This window comes from Taudactylus pleione, unplaced genomic scaffold, assembly GCF_031769625.1.
Source record: "Taudactylus pleione unplaced genomic scaffold, aTauple2 ptg000173l, whole genome shotgun sequence".
NCBI classification, from domain to species: domain Eukaryota; kingdom Metazoa; phylum Chordata; class Amphibia; order Anura; family Myobatrachidae; genus Taudactylus; species Taudactylus pleione.
In genome coordinates, this window is record NW_028284575.1 from 6,287,320 (window position 1) to 6,307,515 (window position 20,196).

General features: G+C 47.9%; 1 protein-coding gene across 3 annotated transcripts in view; it reads right to left on the reverse strand.

Annotated features, from left to right (window-relative positions):
• LOC148521210 (aldehyde oxidase 2-like) overlaps positions 1–20,196 on the reverse strand; it is a 130,111-nt gene that overhangs the window by 58,836 nt on the left and 51,079 nt on the right. For 2 of the 3 annotated variants that reach the window (XM_088475520.1, XM_088475521.1), the window contains exons 6-12: positions 19,191–19,300; positions 12,060–12,244; positions 8,184–8,373; positions 5,566–5,658; positions 3,108–3,280; positions 801–906; positions 595–717 (exon numbers count right to left, since the gene is read on the reverse strand). In XM_088475520.1, the coding sequence (XP_088331646.1) occupies positions 595–717; positions 801–906; positions 3,108–3,280; positions 5,566–5,658; positions 8,184–8,373; positions 12,060–12,244; positions 19,191–19,300 (980 nt within the window). The remainder of the gene's footprint in view (positions 1–594; positions 718–800; positions 907–3,107; positions 3,281–5,565; positions 5,659–8,183; positions 8,374–12,059; positions 12,245–19,190; positions 19,301–20,196) is intronic. The other variant, XM_088475522.1, reaches the window with a different exon arrangement.

Below are 20,196 nucleotides of genomic sequence, written 5' to 3' on the forward strand. Positions count from 1 at the left end.
AGTAATGTCCCTGTGGTAATGCCCATGCCCCCCGTAGTAATGCCCCTGTGATAATGCCCATGCCCCCATAGTAATGTCCCTGTGGTAATGCCCATGCCCCTGTAGTAATGCCCCTGTGGTAATGCCCGTGCCCCCATAGTAATGCCGCTGTGGTAATGCCCATGCCCCCATAGTAATGTCCCTGTGTAATGCCCATGCCCCTGTAATAATGTCCCTGTGGTAATGCCCATACCCCTGTAGTGCATCCAGCGCCACGTCCGGTCCGCCGGCTGCTCCTCGGGGAGAGCCGGAAGCTGGAGTTCGGGAGAGAACTCCAGTCTCCGGCTACACCGCGTTGCTGCAGAGGAAGAGCCGGGCGCCCGCTGGTAATAAATATTACCAGCGGACGTCTGGCTTGGAGCCTCTCTGCAGCGCCGGGCTGGAGGTCACTGGCACCGGGTACAGCGGTGCACATGCACCTCCAGCCCCCCCCCCTAGTTGCGGCCCTGATTAGTCCCATATAACTTACACATCAGCTATATATATTGAATTTTAAGAAAGTATAAATCTAACGTACAGTTGGGTGATATCAGTACTCATGTCCAGTCTCCTTACCTGAATAGAAAGACAGACGGGCTCTAGGTCTTCATAGGTTACTCGGACACGTGACGCTGCCAGATTAGCGTGATTCTGGGTATTTGCTACAACTGCACATATTGCCTGCCCAATGTATGTCACCTAATAAGAGCAGACAGGTATATTATAAATGGCCATGGATGTACTGCAATAAGTTGTGTTCCCTGATGGACTAACAACAGTACCTCATGTTCTACAAGTAATTCTGGGTTGTTTAATCCGGGAACGTCGGCAGAAGTCACCACATCGATCACCCCGGGTACTCTCAGTGCTTCCTCTGTCTTTATGGATCTGCGGACAGACAGATAAGCAAGTCCCTGAAGCAGACAATGTAAATAACACTCTGCTTTCAGTCCTTCTTCCTGTAAGCCAGGGTCAGTATGATACTGCTGCACAATGGATATAGAAGTATCCAGGCTAGTAACAAACTGCAGCTGTAGTAATAACTTATTATGCAAATGAAACCCAGGGAGCTTACAATCCAGTGCTAATATTGCACAGGCTTCTCGCTACGATTGTGGCCAACAATCAGTTTTCACCTGTCATATATCTAGCACAGTCATTGAAAAATGACAATTAGAAGCTGATTGGCTGCTTTGGGCCACTTCTCCCCCGCCCCCCCCACTCTCTCTCTCTCTCTCTCTCTCTCTCTCTCTCTCTCTCTCTCTCTCTCTCTCTCTCTCTAAGGGGTCTACTAAGCAGTGTTAGGAGACAGAGTGAAAAGTGATAAGAAAGTGATAAGGTGCCAGCCAATCAGCTCCCAACTGTCATCTCACAGGCTGTGTTGGAAAAATGACAGTTGGGAGCTGATTGGCTGGTACCTTATCACTTTCTTATCACTTTTCACTCTGTCTCCTAACACTGCTTAGCACATAGACCCCTGTGTCTCTTGATACATCTCCCCCTCAGTAAGCTGCAGCTCTATAGGCAAATTCTTAAACCTGTACACAACCTACAACCACAACACCAGTATAGCTATAATGTAATATAGTTGTAATAAAACCCCATTAGTTTAATTCATTTCCCTTGTGACTTTACATACTATACTGTCCATGGCAGGAGTGATTATGAGCTTGACCGCGGGGCGTCCTGAATCTGGGAAAAGCCTGAATAGAACTTATTTTACCTAAAATGTGAGAACTACCTGGACAGCTGAGCGTTTGTTAAAGGGTGCAAAAGAGAGATAATCAGGGAAAATGGAAAACATACAAATATAGAATGACTATGAAACGCGTGGGTTTAGCAGGTTATGATAATAACCATCACACATTTTATATTATGTATAATGTACAGAATGACCCAGAATGACACCTTATAGAGGTATAAATCAGGCTTCCATGTGATATATGGAGAAACTAAATTCTGATGCAAAGACATTTACAACAAGAACCTGCTGCAGTTATAAATGTAAATAAGGCTTTAGTTCATTATCTCGTACCCTGGCATCACATTCATTATCCCGTGCCCTGGCATTGCATTCATTATCCCGTGCCCTGGCATCACGTACATTATCCCGTGCCCTGGCATCACGTACATTATCCCGTGCCCTGGCATCACGTACATTATCCCGTGCCCTGGCATTGCGTTCATTATCCCGTGCCCTGGCATCGCGTTCATTATCCCGTGCCCTGGCATCGCATTCATTATCTCATGCCCTGGCATTGCGTTCATTATCCCGTGTCCTGTCATCGCATTCATTATCCCGTGCCCTGGCATCGCGTTCATTATCCCGTGCCCTGGCATCACGTTCATTATCCCGTGCCCTGGCATCACGTTCATTATCCCGTGCCCTAGCATCACGTTCATTATCCCATGAATTGGCATCGCATTCATTATCCCGTTCCCTGGCATCACGTTCATTATACATGCCCTGGCATCGCGTTCATTATACCATGCCCTGGCATCTCGTTCATTATCCCGGGCCCTGGCATTGCATTCATTATCCCATGCCCTGGCATCGCGTTCATTATCCCGTGCCCTGGCATTGCATTTATTATCCCGTGCCCTGGCAATCGCGTTCATTATCCCATGCCCTGGCATCGTATTCATTAGCCCGTGCCTTTGCATCGCAATCATCCTGTGCCCTGGCAATCGCGTTCATTATCCCATGCCCTGGCATCGTATTCATTAGCCCGTGCCTTGGCATCGCAATCATCCTGTGCCCTGGCATCACGTTCATTATCCCGTGCCCTGTCATCGCATTCATTATCCCGTGCCCTGGCATCGCATTCATTATACCGTGCCCTGGCATCGCATTCATTATACCGTGCCCTGGCATCGCATTCATTATACCGTGCCCTGGCATCGCGTTCATTATTCCGTGCCCTGGCATTGCGTTTATTATCCCGTGCCCTGGCAATCGCGTTCATTCTCCCATGCCCTGGCATCGTATTCATTAGCCCGTGCCCTGGCATCGCGTTCATTATCCCATGCCCTGGCATCTCGTTCATTACCCCGTGCCCTGGCATCGCGTTCATTACAAAGCCGCTTACTTGATCTTGGCATGATGCCTGTTGCTGGTCACTAATGCCAGAAATAATTCCCCATCCACAGCTGACGTATCTCCGTCCTCAAACTCCTCTTCCACAATGGTTTGCAGCGCTGGCTTGTACAGCGACTGCTGCTCGCTGTCGTCTGCATATAGATACCTCGGATCTTCATCCTGCTGGGAAGGGGACACAGAACAGTCACCCGAAAAGGTTATTCCGTTATTATTCTGGAAGCACGGTATAAATCATGGTCCCAGCAACCGAGAGCCAGGTGCTACCTTGGGTACAGACGCGTCCTCATACACTTATGTCTTTTGCACCATATGGCGCTACACTCCTGGTGCCATTCCCAATTTTGCATCTTACTTTGCATCTAGTGTACTAGATACTTGGGATTGGGGGGGTTTGTAGTAAAAGAATTTGTATAACTTGGCCAAACCAGCCATGGTGCCATCTACTGTCTCTGCTATAGTTACTGTCTCAGTACAATTTGGGAACAGCCACGTGACACCTAGGAAATACACTGAGGCCCTCATTCAGAGGCTGTCGCAAGAAGCGATCGCTCTCTTTGAATGAGGGCAGCTGCTTCTTTTTTTTAGTGCGGCCTCCTGGTCGCTAGCTAAGCTATGGGTTACCAAGGTTACCAAGGTTGTCAAGACCATCGCGACCATCGGGGCTTGCGAAGAGACCCAAAGGTTGGGTCTCGGCAACCGCAAGCCCCAGGGAGCTTCCTGTCCTGATCGAGCAGGAAGCTCCCCACTGACATCACTGCTGGTGTCAGTGCGGCCGCCCACAAAACGGCAGGCGTTCGCTTGGGAACGCCTCCGTTTGTGTAGCCACACCCCCGCCCCGCCTACAAAACGGGGCAAGCTGTCGATCACCCCCCCTTTTGTAGTGAGCTCCGGAGTGAGAGATTTTCTCTCTCGCTCCGGGGCTTGCGCACGCGCAGTGCGGCCGCTGCGCGTGCGCAGGGCCAAAACATCGAGTCGGTTGCGAGCGCTCAGCGCCCGTGACCAAATCTGAATGAGGTCCTGATACCCCAAATAATCCCCAAGACACGCATTAAGCTGTGTATGTATGCATGTACGATAATTTGATAGCGAAGGTCGGGGCAATGAGGCAACGCACTGAATAGTTTAAGCGTTTTTTTTGGTTTTTTTACTTTCCAATACTTTGCAGACGGTTAAAAGCATTTTTACCTTTGAAAACCTGAGTTACTGGGTAGAGACAATTAAATCGGCACCTGAACACAAAACCCTGACTGAAAGGCTACTACCAAAACTAATTCCCCGATAAGACCTTATACAGTAGTAGCACCTGGCCTGCAGGTTACATAACCAATGGTGCTTCTAATATCCTCGTATTGCACATAACAAGGGGTCTGCGTCTTTTTGCAATTGCGCACACACCCCCTTACTGTACTCGGCGCATGTTAGAAGAACACTCACGTCCTGACCCGTCACTCCTATTGAGGCGCATGCAAGCACGAGTGGCTAAATTGCGCAAATATGCATGAGCATAGCTCTATTATATGCATGAGCTCTATCAGAGCCGAGAGCACTCCCACTGACATCACTTGTGATGTCAGTGGGGCCGGCCCCAGATGGTAGGCATTCCCATGGGAACGCCTCCATCTGGGCAGCAACGCCCCCAGCACGCCCATCAAAGGGGGCGTGCTGTCACTCATCAACGACAGCACGCCCCCTTTGTAGCGAGGCCCATAGCGACGGCTTGGCCGTCGCTATCCGGGTCTCGCGCATGCGCACGACGGAGCCGGCTCCCTCATGCGCATGTGCACTGGGCCAACATCGACCCGCTTGCGCGTGCTCAGCGCTCGCGAGCAGGTCTGAATTAGGCTCGGAGTGCGTTACCTTGTCACTGTGAATGGATTCTGCACGCAGAGGATCTGCGAAACTATGCAGAGGTCACAGCCGCTGGGATTTGTAGTGAGGCGGCCAGTAGCGGAATCTCACATTCGCTGCTTGCGTACATACAGAGACGCATCATCGGTTGCACATCGGTCTTCTGAGCAACCCTATGGTTGTTCAGAATGTCCGTTGGAGGAAAGCCGCCGGAGCCCTAACCACTGCGTCCGAATTCGCAGTCGCAGGCTCACGCAGATCCCTGCAATGGTCGCTACACATGCCTACGTTTGACTGACCGTCAATGGCTATGCCAGCGATGGTCAATGGTTTTCACCATCGGTGGTTGAGCCATCGATGGTTTTTCTGTGTGGCACCCGCACAGCAGGAGCCAACACTCATCATCGGGGGATTATCCACCGATGTTAACCATCGATGGTGGAAACACTCACCATAGCCATCAGACTATCGATGGTTACTTAACATTAATGGTGGGTGGCCAATCCTAATAAAGATAATATATTTTACAGCTGTTGAAAAATGTATTCACGTCACTCATGTACTGTATTATTACTAATGACATGTACAAGAACACATACTTGGTCAATATGGAAGCCATTTGACATCCTCTGTTGCAAGTCTTTGGTTGAGTTGGTATAGCCGTTTGATGCGGATGTTGTGCATCGAATGTCCTGAACAAGGGAATAAGACATTCAGAATGGAAAAGGACAAGTCTATAGGTCTACAGTATACAGTATGTGTTATGGGTGGTGACATCAGGTATCAGGAACATCAAATACAAGCCAGCTGTCATACAGTAAGTGTAACATTGCCACTAACTAACTATGATATAGATTGTAAGCTTGCCAGCAGGGCCCTCCTACCTCTAGGTCTGTCTGTTATCACCCAGTTTTATTCTAATAAGTTTTCAAATTGTAAAGCGCAACGTAATAGGTTGTGCTATATAAGAAATGGTTAATAAATAAATTATATACTGTAATTCTTCTGTCTACTACAGACAAAATATAGACAAAAGGTTGTTCTTCAAAATAGGGAGGAGCAGGTATTGCATGCAAAGTCTTTACTGAATTAAGGTTTTATTAATATCAGTATCATAATAATAATAGATTTCTGTAAGGCACCACAGTGTTCCATAGCACTATCCAGTGTGGAAAACAGGGACATGCATACATACTGGAAAACAGGGACATGCATACATACTGGAAAACAGGGACATGCAAGGTACACAAAACAAATGCAGACATGGATACAGTAAGACTGGTGCTGCCTATAAGACAGCTCACATTGTAATTGGAAGATGAAATAACAGGAGCGAGTGGACCTTGGGATTATTATTATTATGATACTGATACATTTTGCGTTTGCTGTAATCAGTAGTAAGGTGTAATACACTTTGCCCCCTGAGCCTTTGTCACAAAACGCAAGGTTACCCTGTTATCATTGTTCAGGACAGTTAGTGTTATCCAATGTCCAAGGTCAGAGTACACTAATGATCAGAGAAGTGTGAGGTGTGTGCAAGCAGGAGACCGTCACCCACAGACAGCTCTCAGAACAGTAATTATACATTTATAAATGCAGAAACCAGTAATGGTCCCAACACAGAGCTTTGAGGTCCCACATGTAATATCCAGGTACCAAGGGAAGGCAAATCTAATAGAAGACACTTAGAGGCCTACATAAAATAATATTTGTGGCATATCCCTGAACACAACCTATTTACGGGGGTATCCACAAATATTAAATATCCCCCAAATGTACCATGGAGGGATTAGAGCAGATATCCCCATATACGGTATCCCGCTGTCCCCCCATTTCTGACAGCAGCTGCAGTCCCCAAAGGTTTCTACAGATTTACCCGATTTATCAGATCACTGGAAACGCAGCCACTGTATTTGACATGCCTACAATACTCCCATGACACGCCCACAATACTCCCATGACATGCCCACAATACTCCCATGACACACCTACAATACTCCCATGACACAGAGACAGATCTTAGGTCACTTTATTTCAGGCCACCTCCCAGGGTATGCAGTCGAGAAGCTGGCGGACCTAATCCCGACAGCTGGCTTCCCGACTGTCATATCCCGGAAAGGGTCTAAAGACAGACGTCAATATGCCGACGCCTGTCATTAGACATACGCCGGGAGCCCGACACCCAGCATGCCGATCGAAGGGACGCCGGGCGCCGAGTACGGACAGCAGCGGGGGGGGGGGGGTAGGTTTAGGTTTCCCGGGGGGGACTTAGGGTTAGGCACCCCCCCGGGAGGTTAGGTTTAGGCTAGGGGAAGGAGGGGTTAGCTTTAGGCACCCCCCCGGGGGGCTTAGGTTTAGGCGGCGGGAAGGGCGGGTTAGGTTTAGGCACTTAGAGGAGGGATTAGGGTTAGGTACTGGGGGGGATGTTTGGGTTAGGCACCCCTAAGGCAGGGTTAGGGTTAGGGGGTAGAAATAGGTTAGTATATACTTACCTGGGGACAATCGGGACTTCCTCCTCTGTGGGGATGCCGCTGTCGGGATTAGAACCACCGGGCATGGGTCCGGCGGTAAATCATACCGATTCCCCTCCCAGTCACCGCCCATCACTTTGCCTCCTCATTTCTGATGTTTCAAGAACTTTTTCGCACATGCACAGTTGCAAATAATCACTGAAATGCGTTGACATTGACATTGCGTGCACTTTTGAATGAGCCCCTAATTGTGCAGTGTGTGAGAGTGGTCTCAAAAGGCTGGCTTCTTATAGTAATGGCAGAACATAAATGGAATAGAAATCCTCAACACACACAAAGGAGTAAATTTACTAAGGGTAGCTAGCAAAAGCCGCTGCTTCTCTACGCATTTAAGCGAGAAATTTAAACGGCAATGCTATTCAAAGCAAAACATGGCGTGTTTTATTTGGATCATTATTGCCAGTTTAAATTTCCTGCACAAAGATTCCGAGAAGCAGGGCGCCCTTTGTAAGTTTACCCCTAACTCTTCCATAACCCCTGGCAATCCCACACTGAACATTGAGAACCAGGGTTCAGTTGGTATCGTAAAATAAACATACTGTAGCTCAGCAACGCCTGCAATGTTGAACGCTGCACACCCATAGCCTGGAGAGCGAGCAGACAAAGCAGATCTGAAATCCGCAGTCTGTGGTTGGACTGAGGGATGCTTTAGTCTTTGAATCACAAACAAATAAGATACGACTTACAGAGGCGTCATTGTGTGGGAAGTGGATTGTTTTCTTTAGTTCCTTTGACACTTGAAGGTAGAACTTGAATAAGAAGCTGATAGTCAGAGTTCTCTCGTAATCCATTATCCCAACCAGGGGCGATTCCTGTAGTGGTATCTCTTCTAGCAGTAATCTGCAAGCTTCATCAAGCATCGCTTCATTCCAGCGCCTGTGAGAAACGACTTCTACGTCAGCCGGAATACATATTTACTACTTCACGTATTTTCACTGACTATTATACTAGATAACGGCAGAATCTGACATAATATGGATAAAATCAAGAAAAACTTATTTTTATTTTCAACCAAATAGTCAAAAGGGCCAAAAATGATGTTGTTAGGCAATAAAAAAAAAAACCCATCAAAATAAATCAAAGAGTGCTTTGCTAAATGACTGAAAAGCAAACTTTTATTCAGATTGGCTGCAAATTAAGGGCCTATTCAACCTCACTGTGGGTCTCATTCTGAGTCGGACCTTTCTTAATAAATGGACGCAGTTCCTGATTTTGAGCCCACTGCGCATTCGTCTTAATCTAAAAATATGTTGTGCGCATGAGCTGTACGATGCGTCTGAAGTAGTTACGTCTGTATGAGACCTCGAGCTAATGTAACATTACGTCAAGAGTGGATTTCTGGGCGGCAACTGGGGGGGACGAGTATTACACAGAATGGCGGTGTCTGAAGAAAGAGATACCCTGACGTCATCAGTCACTGGGCCTAATTCACACCCGCTCGCTAGGAAGCGATCGCTCGTAGCTGCCCGATATTTCTAATCTGCGCATGCATCACAATGCGCGTGCGCGAACCACTGCGAAAGGTCGGGGAGGGCTCGCTCGCCCAGCATAGACAGCCCATCTGAATGAGTGACAGTAGAGGCTGTTTGTGGGTGGTAACAGGGGCAGTCCACTAGTAACGGGGGGAGTGGAGGTGCGAACGCAGGCGTGCCTGAGTGTTACAAGGCCATTTCAGAGGCGTGCATAATTAAAAGGCAATGTCATAGTACACGTCACCTGGTAGAATTTCACACTGAAGGGATCGCAGTGCTTGCGGCAGGGTATAGTCAACCTCAAGCGCTGCGATCGCATCCGATGGTGCTCGATATACCAATGTTTTCAGGCACTTCCAGGAGATGACGTGCGCAAGTGGGCTTCTTAAGAATGGCTGGTGGGCATCTGCATACACTAAGTGATCGCACGCCAAGACATAGTGGGCGTGCTTATGCCTTGCCGTGCGATCGTCTGCCTTGCTGGGCATGCGCAGGATTTGCCTACGCTGGGAGCGAGCGGGTCTGAATCAGGCCCACTGTCCAAAGTTATTCCTTACTATCCACGTGGACATAGAGGGGAAATATAAACCTGTGGCGCGTGAAGCGAGCCACCGTGCCCGAAGCATGGCGAGCGAACAAATATCTTCTTTTGGTGGCCTTTATGGGCGTGGAACCGCACTTCCGCCCCCACTCCACGTCACTTCCAGGTACAAATACTGAAGGGGATCTATACAATGGTGTCCGGACGCAGTTGAGACGCCTGTTTCAGACCAATCTTTTGCACCCAACTCGGGTTGGGTGCAATCTTGCAGCACGGATACAAAAAAAAACTAGTGGGCAATGTGACCAGTGCGTTTGAAAATGATCAGGTACATAGACGGACAGATAGCTTAATTAGAATTTCTTAGTACATAGGCTGCCGTGACCGGATGCAAATTCTATCATGGCTGCGCCCGACTCACCCCCACAGTAATATCCCTCTGTTCAATCTCCTTTTATGCCTAACACCGAGGGGTTACAGTTGTTGCAATAGATATCTTCGATCAAATGTATCAATTGAGTTGTGATATTGTGTTCATGACTCCTGCCGAAGTGTAACAATCACCCTGACAAACACATATACCCACTACAATATGATTTAAATTTCTCCCAGTATACTGTACTGTATTTTTCATATACCGAACTGTTAAAATAGGGGTATATTAGTTTGTATATAAATTTGGAGACACATTTATTATTAGTAACTTAGTATTATTCGTCAGAGCTCAAAGCATCCGTATGTATTATCAGTGTTTCACCTAAAACATGATAGACCCTGTTCCTGAATTATTAATCAACTAGTATTCACTATAACATATAATGGAGATAATGGATAATTTGATGTCTGCGGCAGTGAGTTAACTTGTTACTGTGGGGATTCCTTTATATATTATCTATTCCGTGAACGCTACACTGCTGTGTAAAGAAAACTTAACATCACTACTGCAAAACAAAATATTACAAATTTATAACAGGTCACTCTTACAGCTTTTATACCTAAATTCCGGGTCTGACCCGGAGGTTGGAGCAGGGTTCCAAACTGAATCAGACCTGGGATTCAGCCGGCGCCAACCCAGGATATTCCTGAGTCGGCGCCGTTCACACCGGAGCCGGATCTGCAGTGACCTGGCTCTTCCGGCAGGGATGTGGACGCTTTTAGATAAAGTCATCTCCAAGAGCAACTGAAGCCGGCCAATTGGCAGGCATGCGGCGCGCTCCAGGTCATCGTGACACGGATTGCGACGTTTACACTGCAGGGTTTCACGGGTTAAACCCTGCAAGTTACCTGGGTTGGATTGTCGGGTTACTCCACCCGTGGATCCAATCCTGTCACCTTTTACACTAAGGAGCTACCCGGGTTAATCCTGCAATAACCCGGGTTTTAGCTGCGGTGTAAAAGGGGTATAACAGATCCAAACAGCGAATACCTCAATCTATAACTACCCTGCTAATTACTGAGTATCTATATGCATGTGGATAAATGCATTCAATTTGTGATTCATATAGATTTATTATCTGTTATAGTAGGAATCAAAGGAAATTGTACCTAAGAGGAATATTACTGTGGTGACGCCTCTATATATAATTTATTCCGTGATATTACATTGAGGTGTAAAGAAAATGTAACATCACTGCTGCGAAACAATATTATAAATGAATTGCAGGCCATTAACAGATCAACACAGTGAATACCTCAATCTATAATTACGCTGCCAACTCTAGAGTATCTATATGCATGTGGATAAATGCATTGAATTGGTGATTTATATAGATTTACTCTTTGTTATAGTACAATGCCAATAATATCAGAAGACTAATCAGTGGACCTTACTTTTTTTTTATACATTATTCGTACACATTTTCCTAATTATATGCACCTACATGTATGTGTGTTTTGTAGTCTATATACAGTATGTACTTCTTTTAGCCTCTATATTACACTGTACCGTTCCCGTAAATTGGAACATTTTATATTAATACTAATAAAGTCAAGTTTTAATACAATCTATTTATTGTGAATGTGCGCCCGTCTTTAACAACCCCTAGCTCTTCTGTGTTATTTTTCAAACACAGCCTGTAAAGTGACAGTTAGGAGCTGACTGAATGTATTGTATCTCCATCCACTTTCTCTCTCTCCTAGGCTTAGTAAATAGACCCCTGAGTGGTGATTGGTTAGCTTAGCATTCTTGTGACGTCACCATGTCCCGGTGGGAAATCTAAACTAAAAACGTCCCTACGTGTATCAGGTTATGATGGTCATTTTATGAGCACAACAAAGCAGGAGGAAGTACAGTTGTCAGGAAATACGTGCTAGACAAGAGGGTATAAACGAGGACACAAAGGCCCATATATGGCAGAAGACAGGTATAAGGGAGGCAGACATGGGACAAGAGAACAGGCAGAAGGGGAAAGCGCTCCTACACAGGCACCTGCGGAACCGATAGATGTGAGGTGTACAGCGTCAGCGTGCGTGCGGCAGGCGTTATTCTCTGGCCTGGCCTTTCTTGTGTCCATACACAAAATATACCTTCGCGGCACACTGATACGTACCTACCGACAAGTCGCTCGCTGACGCCGTCGGCAAACATACAGGCGGATTCCGAGCCTCCGTAATAGATGTTCATGGCAAGGATTAGGTCTGTGCCCTCTCTCAGCATAACTCTCAGGGCAGCGATGTGGGCAGGACCCGTACTTCCCCATCTCTGCACCTGCCGGAACGCCGACACAAATTCCCACTGCAAGTACATAAATGAGACCGTAACAGTGTGAGCGCCTTGTATTATACATGTGTACGTTTGTTTAGAAGCGTGAAAAAACAATGTGCATCAAGACTGTATTCTACCATTAAGGCAGTGGTACCCAAACTGACAGACTTAGGGGGAGATGTACTAAGCTCTGGAAAGTGATAAATAGGAAAGTGATAAACTACCAGCCACTCAGCTCCTAACTGTCATGTTACAGGCTGTGTTTGAAAAATTACAGGAGCTGAGTGGTTGGTAATTTATCACTCTCCAATTTATCCCTTTCCAGAGCTTAGTACATCTGCCCCTCAGAGCGGCGTAAAGATTTGGAAATACTGTATTAAGTGATTATTAAACAATATATATATTATATACTGTACTATTCACTAGTACAAAAACAAAAAAGAAACAGTCCGCACCCTAATTAAACTAGGAGAGAGCCTGTCATTTAGCAAATCCCGTAAGTTAATTGCTAGACTTGACAATTGACATCTAAAGCTGGGTACACCCTATACGATATATCGTACTGACGCGGATCTAAACGATATATCGTAAACATTGTATAGCGTGTATGTCCGATCCGACGTTCACGAGGGTCGTTCGTCACATTGTCTAATTTGCAGTCCTGCACAGCAGATGGTACAGGATATAGGAGCTCATTTAGAGCCGCTCGCGGCCGATGATAAGCGACCGCGCATGCGTACGCTTTGTTCTGCGCATTGGCAAACTACTTGGAGCGATCGGAATCCGCTTGCTCGCCCAGCAAAGACAGCCCAGTGTAATAAGTGACAGGAGAGGCTGTTTGTGGGTGGTAACAGGGGGCAGGACTCTTAATAACGGGGAGTGGATGTACGAACGCAGGTGTGCCAGTGTGTTTCTACGCCGTTTCAGAGGCGTGCATAATCAACAGGCAGCGTCATAGTACACGTCACATGCCTGTTTTTTACACTGAAGTCCTCGCAGTGCTTGCGGCAGGGTAAGGCAACCACAAGCGCTGCGATCGCTTCCGATGGCCCTCGATGTACCAATGTTTTAAAACACTTCCTGGAGATGACGTGCGCTAGTGGGCGTCTCCTCATAAGCTAAAGGGAGTCTATAGAGACAAAGTGATCGCTCGCCAAAAGTGGGTGTGCTTATGCCTTTCCCAGCGAGTGCCTGCCATGCTGCCACTTAGCCGAATTTGCATACGCTTGGGGGGAGCGATCGCATCTAGCGAGCGGGTCTGCATCAGGTCCTTAGTCAGCATCCCGGCGTGCGGGATGGCAACAGTCTGAATACCGGCACCGGAATCCCGACAGCGTCAGGATCCCGGCACCAGTATCCCGACAGTAAGTATCGGGGGTTAGGGGAGGTTAGGTTTAGGGTTAGACACTAGGGGGAGGGTTAGGTTTAGGGTGCGGGGAGGGGGAGGTTAGGTTTAGGCACCAGGGAGGGTTAGTTGTACTATACTTACCTACCACTGACGGGATCAAATGCACTCGCTCCGGGGCACTCGCTCCGGGGCTTGCTACAAAAGGGACGGCTGTCGATGTTGATCGACAGCTCGCCCCGTTTTGTAGGTGGGGTGGGGGGTTGGCCGGTCAAACGGAGGCGTTCCTGAAGGAACGACTGTCATTTGTAGGCGGCCCTACTGACATCACCACCACCCCTACCGCAAGGGTCTCATCGCAAGCCCCGATGGTCAAGATGGTCTCGACCATTGCGACCATCACCGAGTCACTCGCTAAAGCTGTGGGTGGCAACCCACAGCTTAGCGAGCGGCCAGAAGGCCGCCTTTCAAAAGAAAAGCAACCCGCAGGTTAGCGAGCGGCCAGGAGGCCGCCTTTTACCGAGCGGCTCTGAATGAGGTCCTTGGTGTTATGTTTTTTTAAACTAAACTACTAGTGCACAAGGTAGTAAACATGACAAGCATCCTCCAACAGTGATGGTTCAGCAGGGAAAAGAGATTAAGGCAACACACAAACTCCCACCCTAGGGGCAGTGGCTTCGGCCTAGCTTAGTAATGTCTAACCAGCCCCTACTCAGCGCTGTGATATCCCTCGCTGAGCTACATATTGTTCATTTCTCGCATTCACGTCATTTCCAGTCAATTTCTGAGAGCAAGATAAAGAGAGAGGGGGAAAGGCATCAAACCTTGTAAAGAGTGGACAAGTGAAGTAGTTGCCCATAGCAACCAATCAGCTTCTAACTAGCATTTATCAAGCGCATTCTGGAAGCTGAGGGGTCTATTTACTAAGCTGTGCTAGGAGATAAACTGAACGGTGATAAGGTACCAGCCAATCAGCTCCTAACTGCCATCTCACAGGCTGTGTTTGAAAAATGGCAGTTAGGAGCTGGTTGGTTGGCACCTTATCACCGTTCACTTTATCTCCCAACGCAGCTTAGTAAATAGACCCCTGAGCTGCTAAGGGCATACCTCCCAACATTCTCATTTTCAGAAGCACAGTCCTGCTTTTCGGCTATGACCCACATGCGGACCACAGTGTCCCGTGGGCCACTGTACATGGGGGTGGATGCATTCTGTCACAACTGCCCACCTCCAGCGTTATGAGAACAGTCACGACCCCCAAAATTTATGTAATAGGGGGCCCAGCGCCCCAGCGTCGGGATGTGTGCTATGGCCAACATCTCCACCTGTCCACTTCTCCCCTCATTAGGAGGCATGATACATCTACCCCAGAGTTTTGTAATGAATAGAAAGGAAAGAAGTCTCGGCCTACTGCCCGAGCTAAGTATCTCATTTAGCAACAAGTTTTAAAACTGTGTGTATGATAAATGGTGCTCCAGCCAATCAGCTCCTAACTGTGTGTATGATAAATGGTGCTCCAGCCAATCAGCTCCTAACTGTGTGTATGATAAATGGTGCTCCAGCCAATCAGCACCTAACTGTGTGTATGATAAATGGTGCTCCAGCCAATCAGCTCCTAACTGTGTGTATGATAAATGGTGCTCCAGCCAATCAGCTCCTAACTGTGTGTATGATAAATGGTGCTCCAGCCAATCAGCTCCTAACTGTGTGTATGATAAATGGTGCTCCAGCCAATCAGCTCCTAACTGTGTGTATGATAAATGGTGCTCCAGCCAATCAGCTCCTAACTGTCATTTGGCTAGAGCACCATTATCACACGCAACGTGATACTCACACTCATGATACTTGTAGCGTATGATAAAACTCGTTGATAAATGAGCCCCTAAACCTGCTATTCTCTGTTTATCTGTACATATGTTTTGCACGTATGTACTGTGAGCCTTATTGAGAGTTGTACGCTGTCGCTAATGCATACGTATTTGCGCAATTTGCAGATTAGCAATAGCTAAAATATGCTAATGCATCAGCCGCCAAAATTTCTATGGAGATGCACACCGGAGCCGTCGCAGCTTCCCGCAACTGCGTACACAAATGCAGCATTGGACGCATATCCTGAAATCATCGACTCCTCGAGAGAGTCTACGGTCACTGAGAATGGCCGCGGTAACCGAGACGCTGGAGCCTTGTTCTTTGCTTGCGCAATTGCATTCACTGCCTAGTACACGCCCAAGAAACAGCTCTGACACGCCCGTGTTTTGAACAGAATCCCCCGTAACCAGCCACAAAAACGGTCTTTTCCCATTAATCAATTGCGAGTGATTCCTCACAGCGAGATTGATGGCAATTAATTTGACGTGCGTGCGTGCGCAATGCAGCTGTGATGCTTGCACAGACTTCCAATAATCGCTCAACTGCGTGAAAAACGGAATCGCTATGCGTCCGGCGGTTGGAATCCCGACACCAGCATCCCAGCAGCAGTGGAAATCCCGATCGTCCTCAGGTAAGTATTAGCTAACCTAATTTTACCCCCTAACCCTCCCTTAGGGGTGCCTAACCCTAACCTCCCCCCAGTACCTAACCCTAATCCCCCCTCTAAGTGCCTAAACCTAACCCCCCTTTCCCCTAGCCTAAACCTAAGTCCCCCGGGGGGGTGCCTAACCCTAACCCCCCCTTCCCCTAGCCTAAACCTAACCTCCCGCGGGGGGTGCCTAACCCTAAATCCCCCCTGGGAACCCTAACCCTCCCCCCCGTACGTCTAATGACAGGCGACGGCATATCGACGCCTGTCTTTAGACCCTTGCCGGGAAATGACAGTCGGGAAGCCGGCTGTTGGGAATAGGTCCGCCGGCTTCCCGATTGCATACCTGAAGAACGGCATAGCGTTCATCTCTGAATCAGGCCCTGTGTTACTCTCCTGGATAGGACCAGGTGAATTGAGAACTACATCTGCCACAGTTGCCCTCTCTCCTGGAATTTTCCCGGGAGACTCCCAAATTTGGGGAGTTCTCCTGGCTCCTGGTTGAAGATTGCCATTGGTAACCGGTGACTATATGCACAGCGTTATTAGCAACTGTCCACTGTACAGTAACTCACTCACGCCGACACATTCTGTCTGAGGTAAATTGCCGCAATCTGCCTTCCGGAACAATCATCCATGTGAAGATTAGGCTAAGGTAACACAACACTTTGTATGGGATCTGGGTTACAATCTCGACAGTCGGGATGCCGGCACTTAGAAAGTCGGCGCCGGAATCCGGACACCTTTCAGCATCCCAGCCGGCATCCGGATGGTAAGTAGCGGGTTAGGGGGAGGGTCAGGCAACGGGGAGAGAGGGTTAGGGTAGGGCGAGGGTTAGAATACTGACTGACAAGTGTCGGTATTCTAACCCTGTCGGGATGACGGCGTCGGTATTCTGACCACCGGGATCCTAAGTGCCGGCATCCCGTACCCAGCCCCTTTGTACACCCCCCCTGTGCTTATATGCTACTTGCAGCCTTGTTACCTCTGTGATGTGAAAGTAACAGGGCTCACATCTGATCTCGTAGTGTAATACCCGGCCGTCACATATAGGCGCAGTGGGAAACACCTGTGCCACTTTAGCCCAACGCTGGACTTTGCGTATTGCTGGGTATGTACTAACAAAAGCTCATTTTACTAATGCGCCTCATTCCCCAAACAGTGTCACTCTTAATAAACCAGCCTCTCGCCTGTGGACAGACATGTTATGTGAAATCACCGGTCACCGCTGCTCAGTATATAAACTGGGGAACGTAAATGTCCTGCAGAAAAAATGTTGCTTTGCAGCATGCATGTCCTAAGAAGGCATGTAACCAAACCCTGCAGGGTCTTCTCAGGAACAGTCAGCGACAGCCGTCGTTTATTAATCTACCCATCGCCAAGGGCAAGTCCTGGGACAACAAGCGGAAAGTGGGGCATATTTGTGAAACCAATTTTGTGGGAAATCCCCTGAAAACATCTAATTTCCGGGGGGAGGGGGGAGCGGGGAGGATATACTCAACATTTAAGTATCGTCTGGTTGTATTACATGGGTTCCGCAGCAGATATAGGCGTTTTCTACTACGGTTCTCCCATTTCCGATCGCAATAGCAGCCCCCATAGGTTTCCATGGTGGCTGCTATATTGTGAGACATACCAAGCTCAGGAATGCGTAGCGTGGTGCCGGTAGCTAAAGCCATTGGCCATTGTAACCTATAGGCCTCCCTCTAGTATTGGTTGACATTAAAAAGGTACACACATCTAGAATGTCAACAATTAGGAGGTCAGCAGTGTCATTAGGTCGACCACCAATATGTAGACATGTATTTAGGTTGACACGGTTATATGGGGATGTAGTTATCAGACCGGCAGATGGGATGCCGTCAATCTGAATCCCGATGCTGGAAGTCCGACACGGGACTTAGGATAGGAGTCGAAATAACGATGCCTATCTTAATCCTGATGCCGGAATACAGACAGACGCCATCCCGAACCAGGTAAGTCCAGGGCGTCTTAGCTGTTAGCCGCTGGGGGGGAGGGTTAGGTCTAGGTACTATAGTGGGGTTAGCGATAGTTTTTTTGGGGGGGGTTAGGGTTAGGCACTAAGGGGGGAGGGTTAGGTTAATCACTAACAGGGAGGGTTAGGCTACAAGAAGGGAGGAGGGTATGTTTACTTACTCGACCCCTGTCGGGATACCAAACATTGGGATGTCACTGTCGGTATTTTCACAGGAGGCGTCCTGACAGCATTACATACTGATTCCGATTAAATGCCATCACGACAAAAAAATTTGGACATGTGGGTGTTTTATTATTTTTATTGGTTTGGTTTTAGGGTTAGGCTAAAATAACAAAAGAAAATATGCCGACATTTTTTATCGATATGATAAATATTGGCCTTTTGAATGTGTCCACCATTTAAACATGTCAACCTAAATACATGTCTACATATTGGTGGTCGACCTAATGACCATGTTGACCTTTCAAATGTCGACCTTCAGACTGTTGACCAGTCATTTCACACCCCTCCCTCCCCAGCAATGGCCACTGGCGCATGCCTGGACGGATGACGGCGCGTGCAGTAAGGCGCCAGGGGCCCCGCAGTATAAAGCTATTACTTTACACATTGCAGGGACGAGTTCCCTAGGGAGATCATTTCTAATTGCCGCGAATAGCGCCGATACGGAATTATGAGTATTGGGTATAAAACCCTATAATTAATAAATTGAACCCTATGTGTTTAAGTACTTGCGTGTATTTGTGTATGCGTGTGTTTTGGTGTGTGTGTTTATATGTTTTGGTATGTGCGTGTGTTTGTGGGTGTGTGTGTGTGTGTGTACTGGTGTGTTGGTGTGTATGTATTGGTGTGTGTGTGTTCGTGTGTGTGTGTGTGTGTGTGTGTGTGTGTGTGTGTGTGTGTGTGTGTGTGTGTGTGTGTGTGTGTGTGTGTGTGTGTGTGTTGATGTGTGTTAGTGTGTGTGTGTGTAGGTGTGTTGGTGTGTATGTATTGGTGTGTGTGTGTTAGTGTGTGTGTTAGTGTGTGTGTGTGTGTGTGTGTGTGTGTAGGTGTGTTGGTGTGTATGTATTGGTGTGTGTGTTAGTGTGTGTGTGTGTTGATGTGTGTGTGAAGTTACCTTTTTAGAGAATGGGATATTGACTGAGATTAGAATCTCTTCAGGCCTCAGAGCGGAGCTTCCAGATTCATCAAACAACAACTGTCTCAGGGTCACCTGACGTTTCCTGTCTGTATGGAAAAAAAAAATGCAGTCAGCTTACAGCAGAGGTTCCCAAACTTTTTTGAATCACAGCGCCCTAGAGTATCAGAATTGTTTTCATGGCACCCCTAAGCCAAAAGTTTCTTATTGAGAAATTCTGAAAAAATAAATAAATGAAGTAAATTGTGCTGACTTGTCATCCTTAGGCTCAGTTATGTGGTGAGGGGCAGGTTTGTGCTTCTGTTTGTCCACAAATTTACATTACGTTGACTATAAATAATTTGATTTGGTGCTAGACCACCAACCTGAGGCACCCCTGCAAGTGTCCTGGGGCACCCCAGGGTGCCATGGCACACAGTTTGGGAACCACTGGCTTACAGTACTTATATAAAGCACCCCCCAATGTACTCAGGGCCTGATTACGACCCGCTCGCGAGCGCATAGCGCTCGCAAGCGGGTCGATGGTGGGGTACTGCGCTCCGGGACTCACTACAAAAGGGGCGGCTGTCGATGTTGATCGACAGCTCGCCCCATTTTGTAGGCGGGGTGGGGGGGTGGCTACACAAACGAAGGCGTTCCCGAAGGAACGCCTGCCGTTTGTGGGAGGCACCACTGACATCACCGGTGATGTCAGTGGAGAGCTTCCTGCTCTGTTAGAGCAGGAAGGTCCATGGAGCTTGCGACGGACGAGACCCTACCACAAGGGTCTCGTCGCAAGCCGCGATGGTCGCGACCATCACCTGGACGCCCGCAAAAGCTGTGGGTGGTCACCAACAGCTTAGCGAGCGGCCAGGAGGCCGCATCAAAGAAGAAAAAAAAAAAAACGCCCTGATTCAGAGCGAGTGCCCACAGTACTGTACTGAACAGAGATGAGGCAGCTCAGTGGTTTAATGGTTTGGAGAGGGTTCTTATGCAATTGCCATGC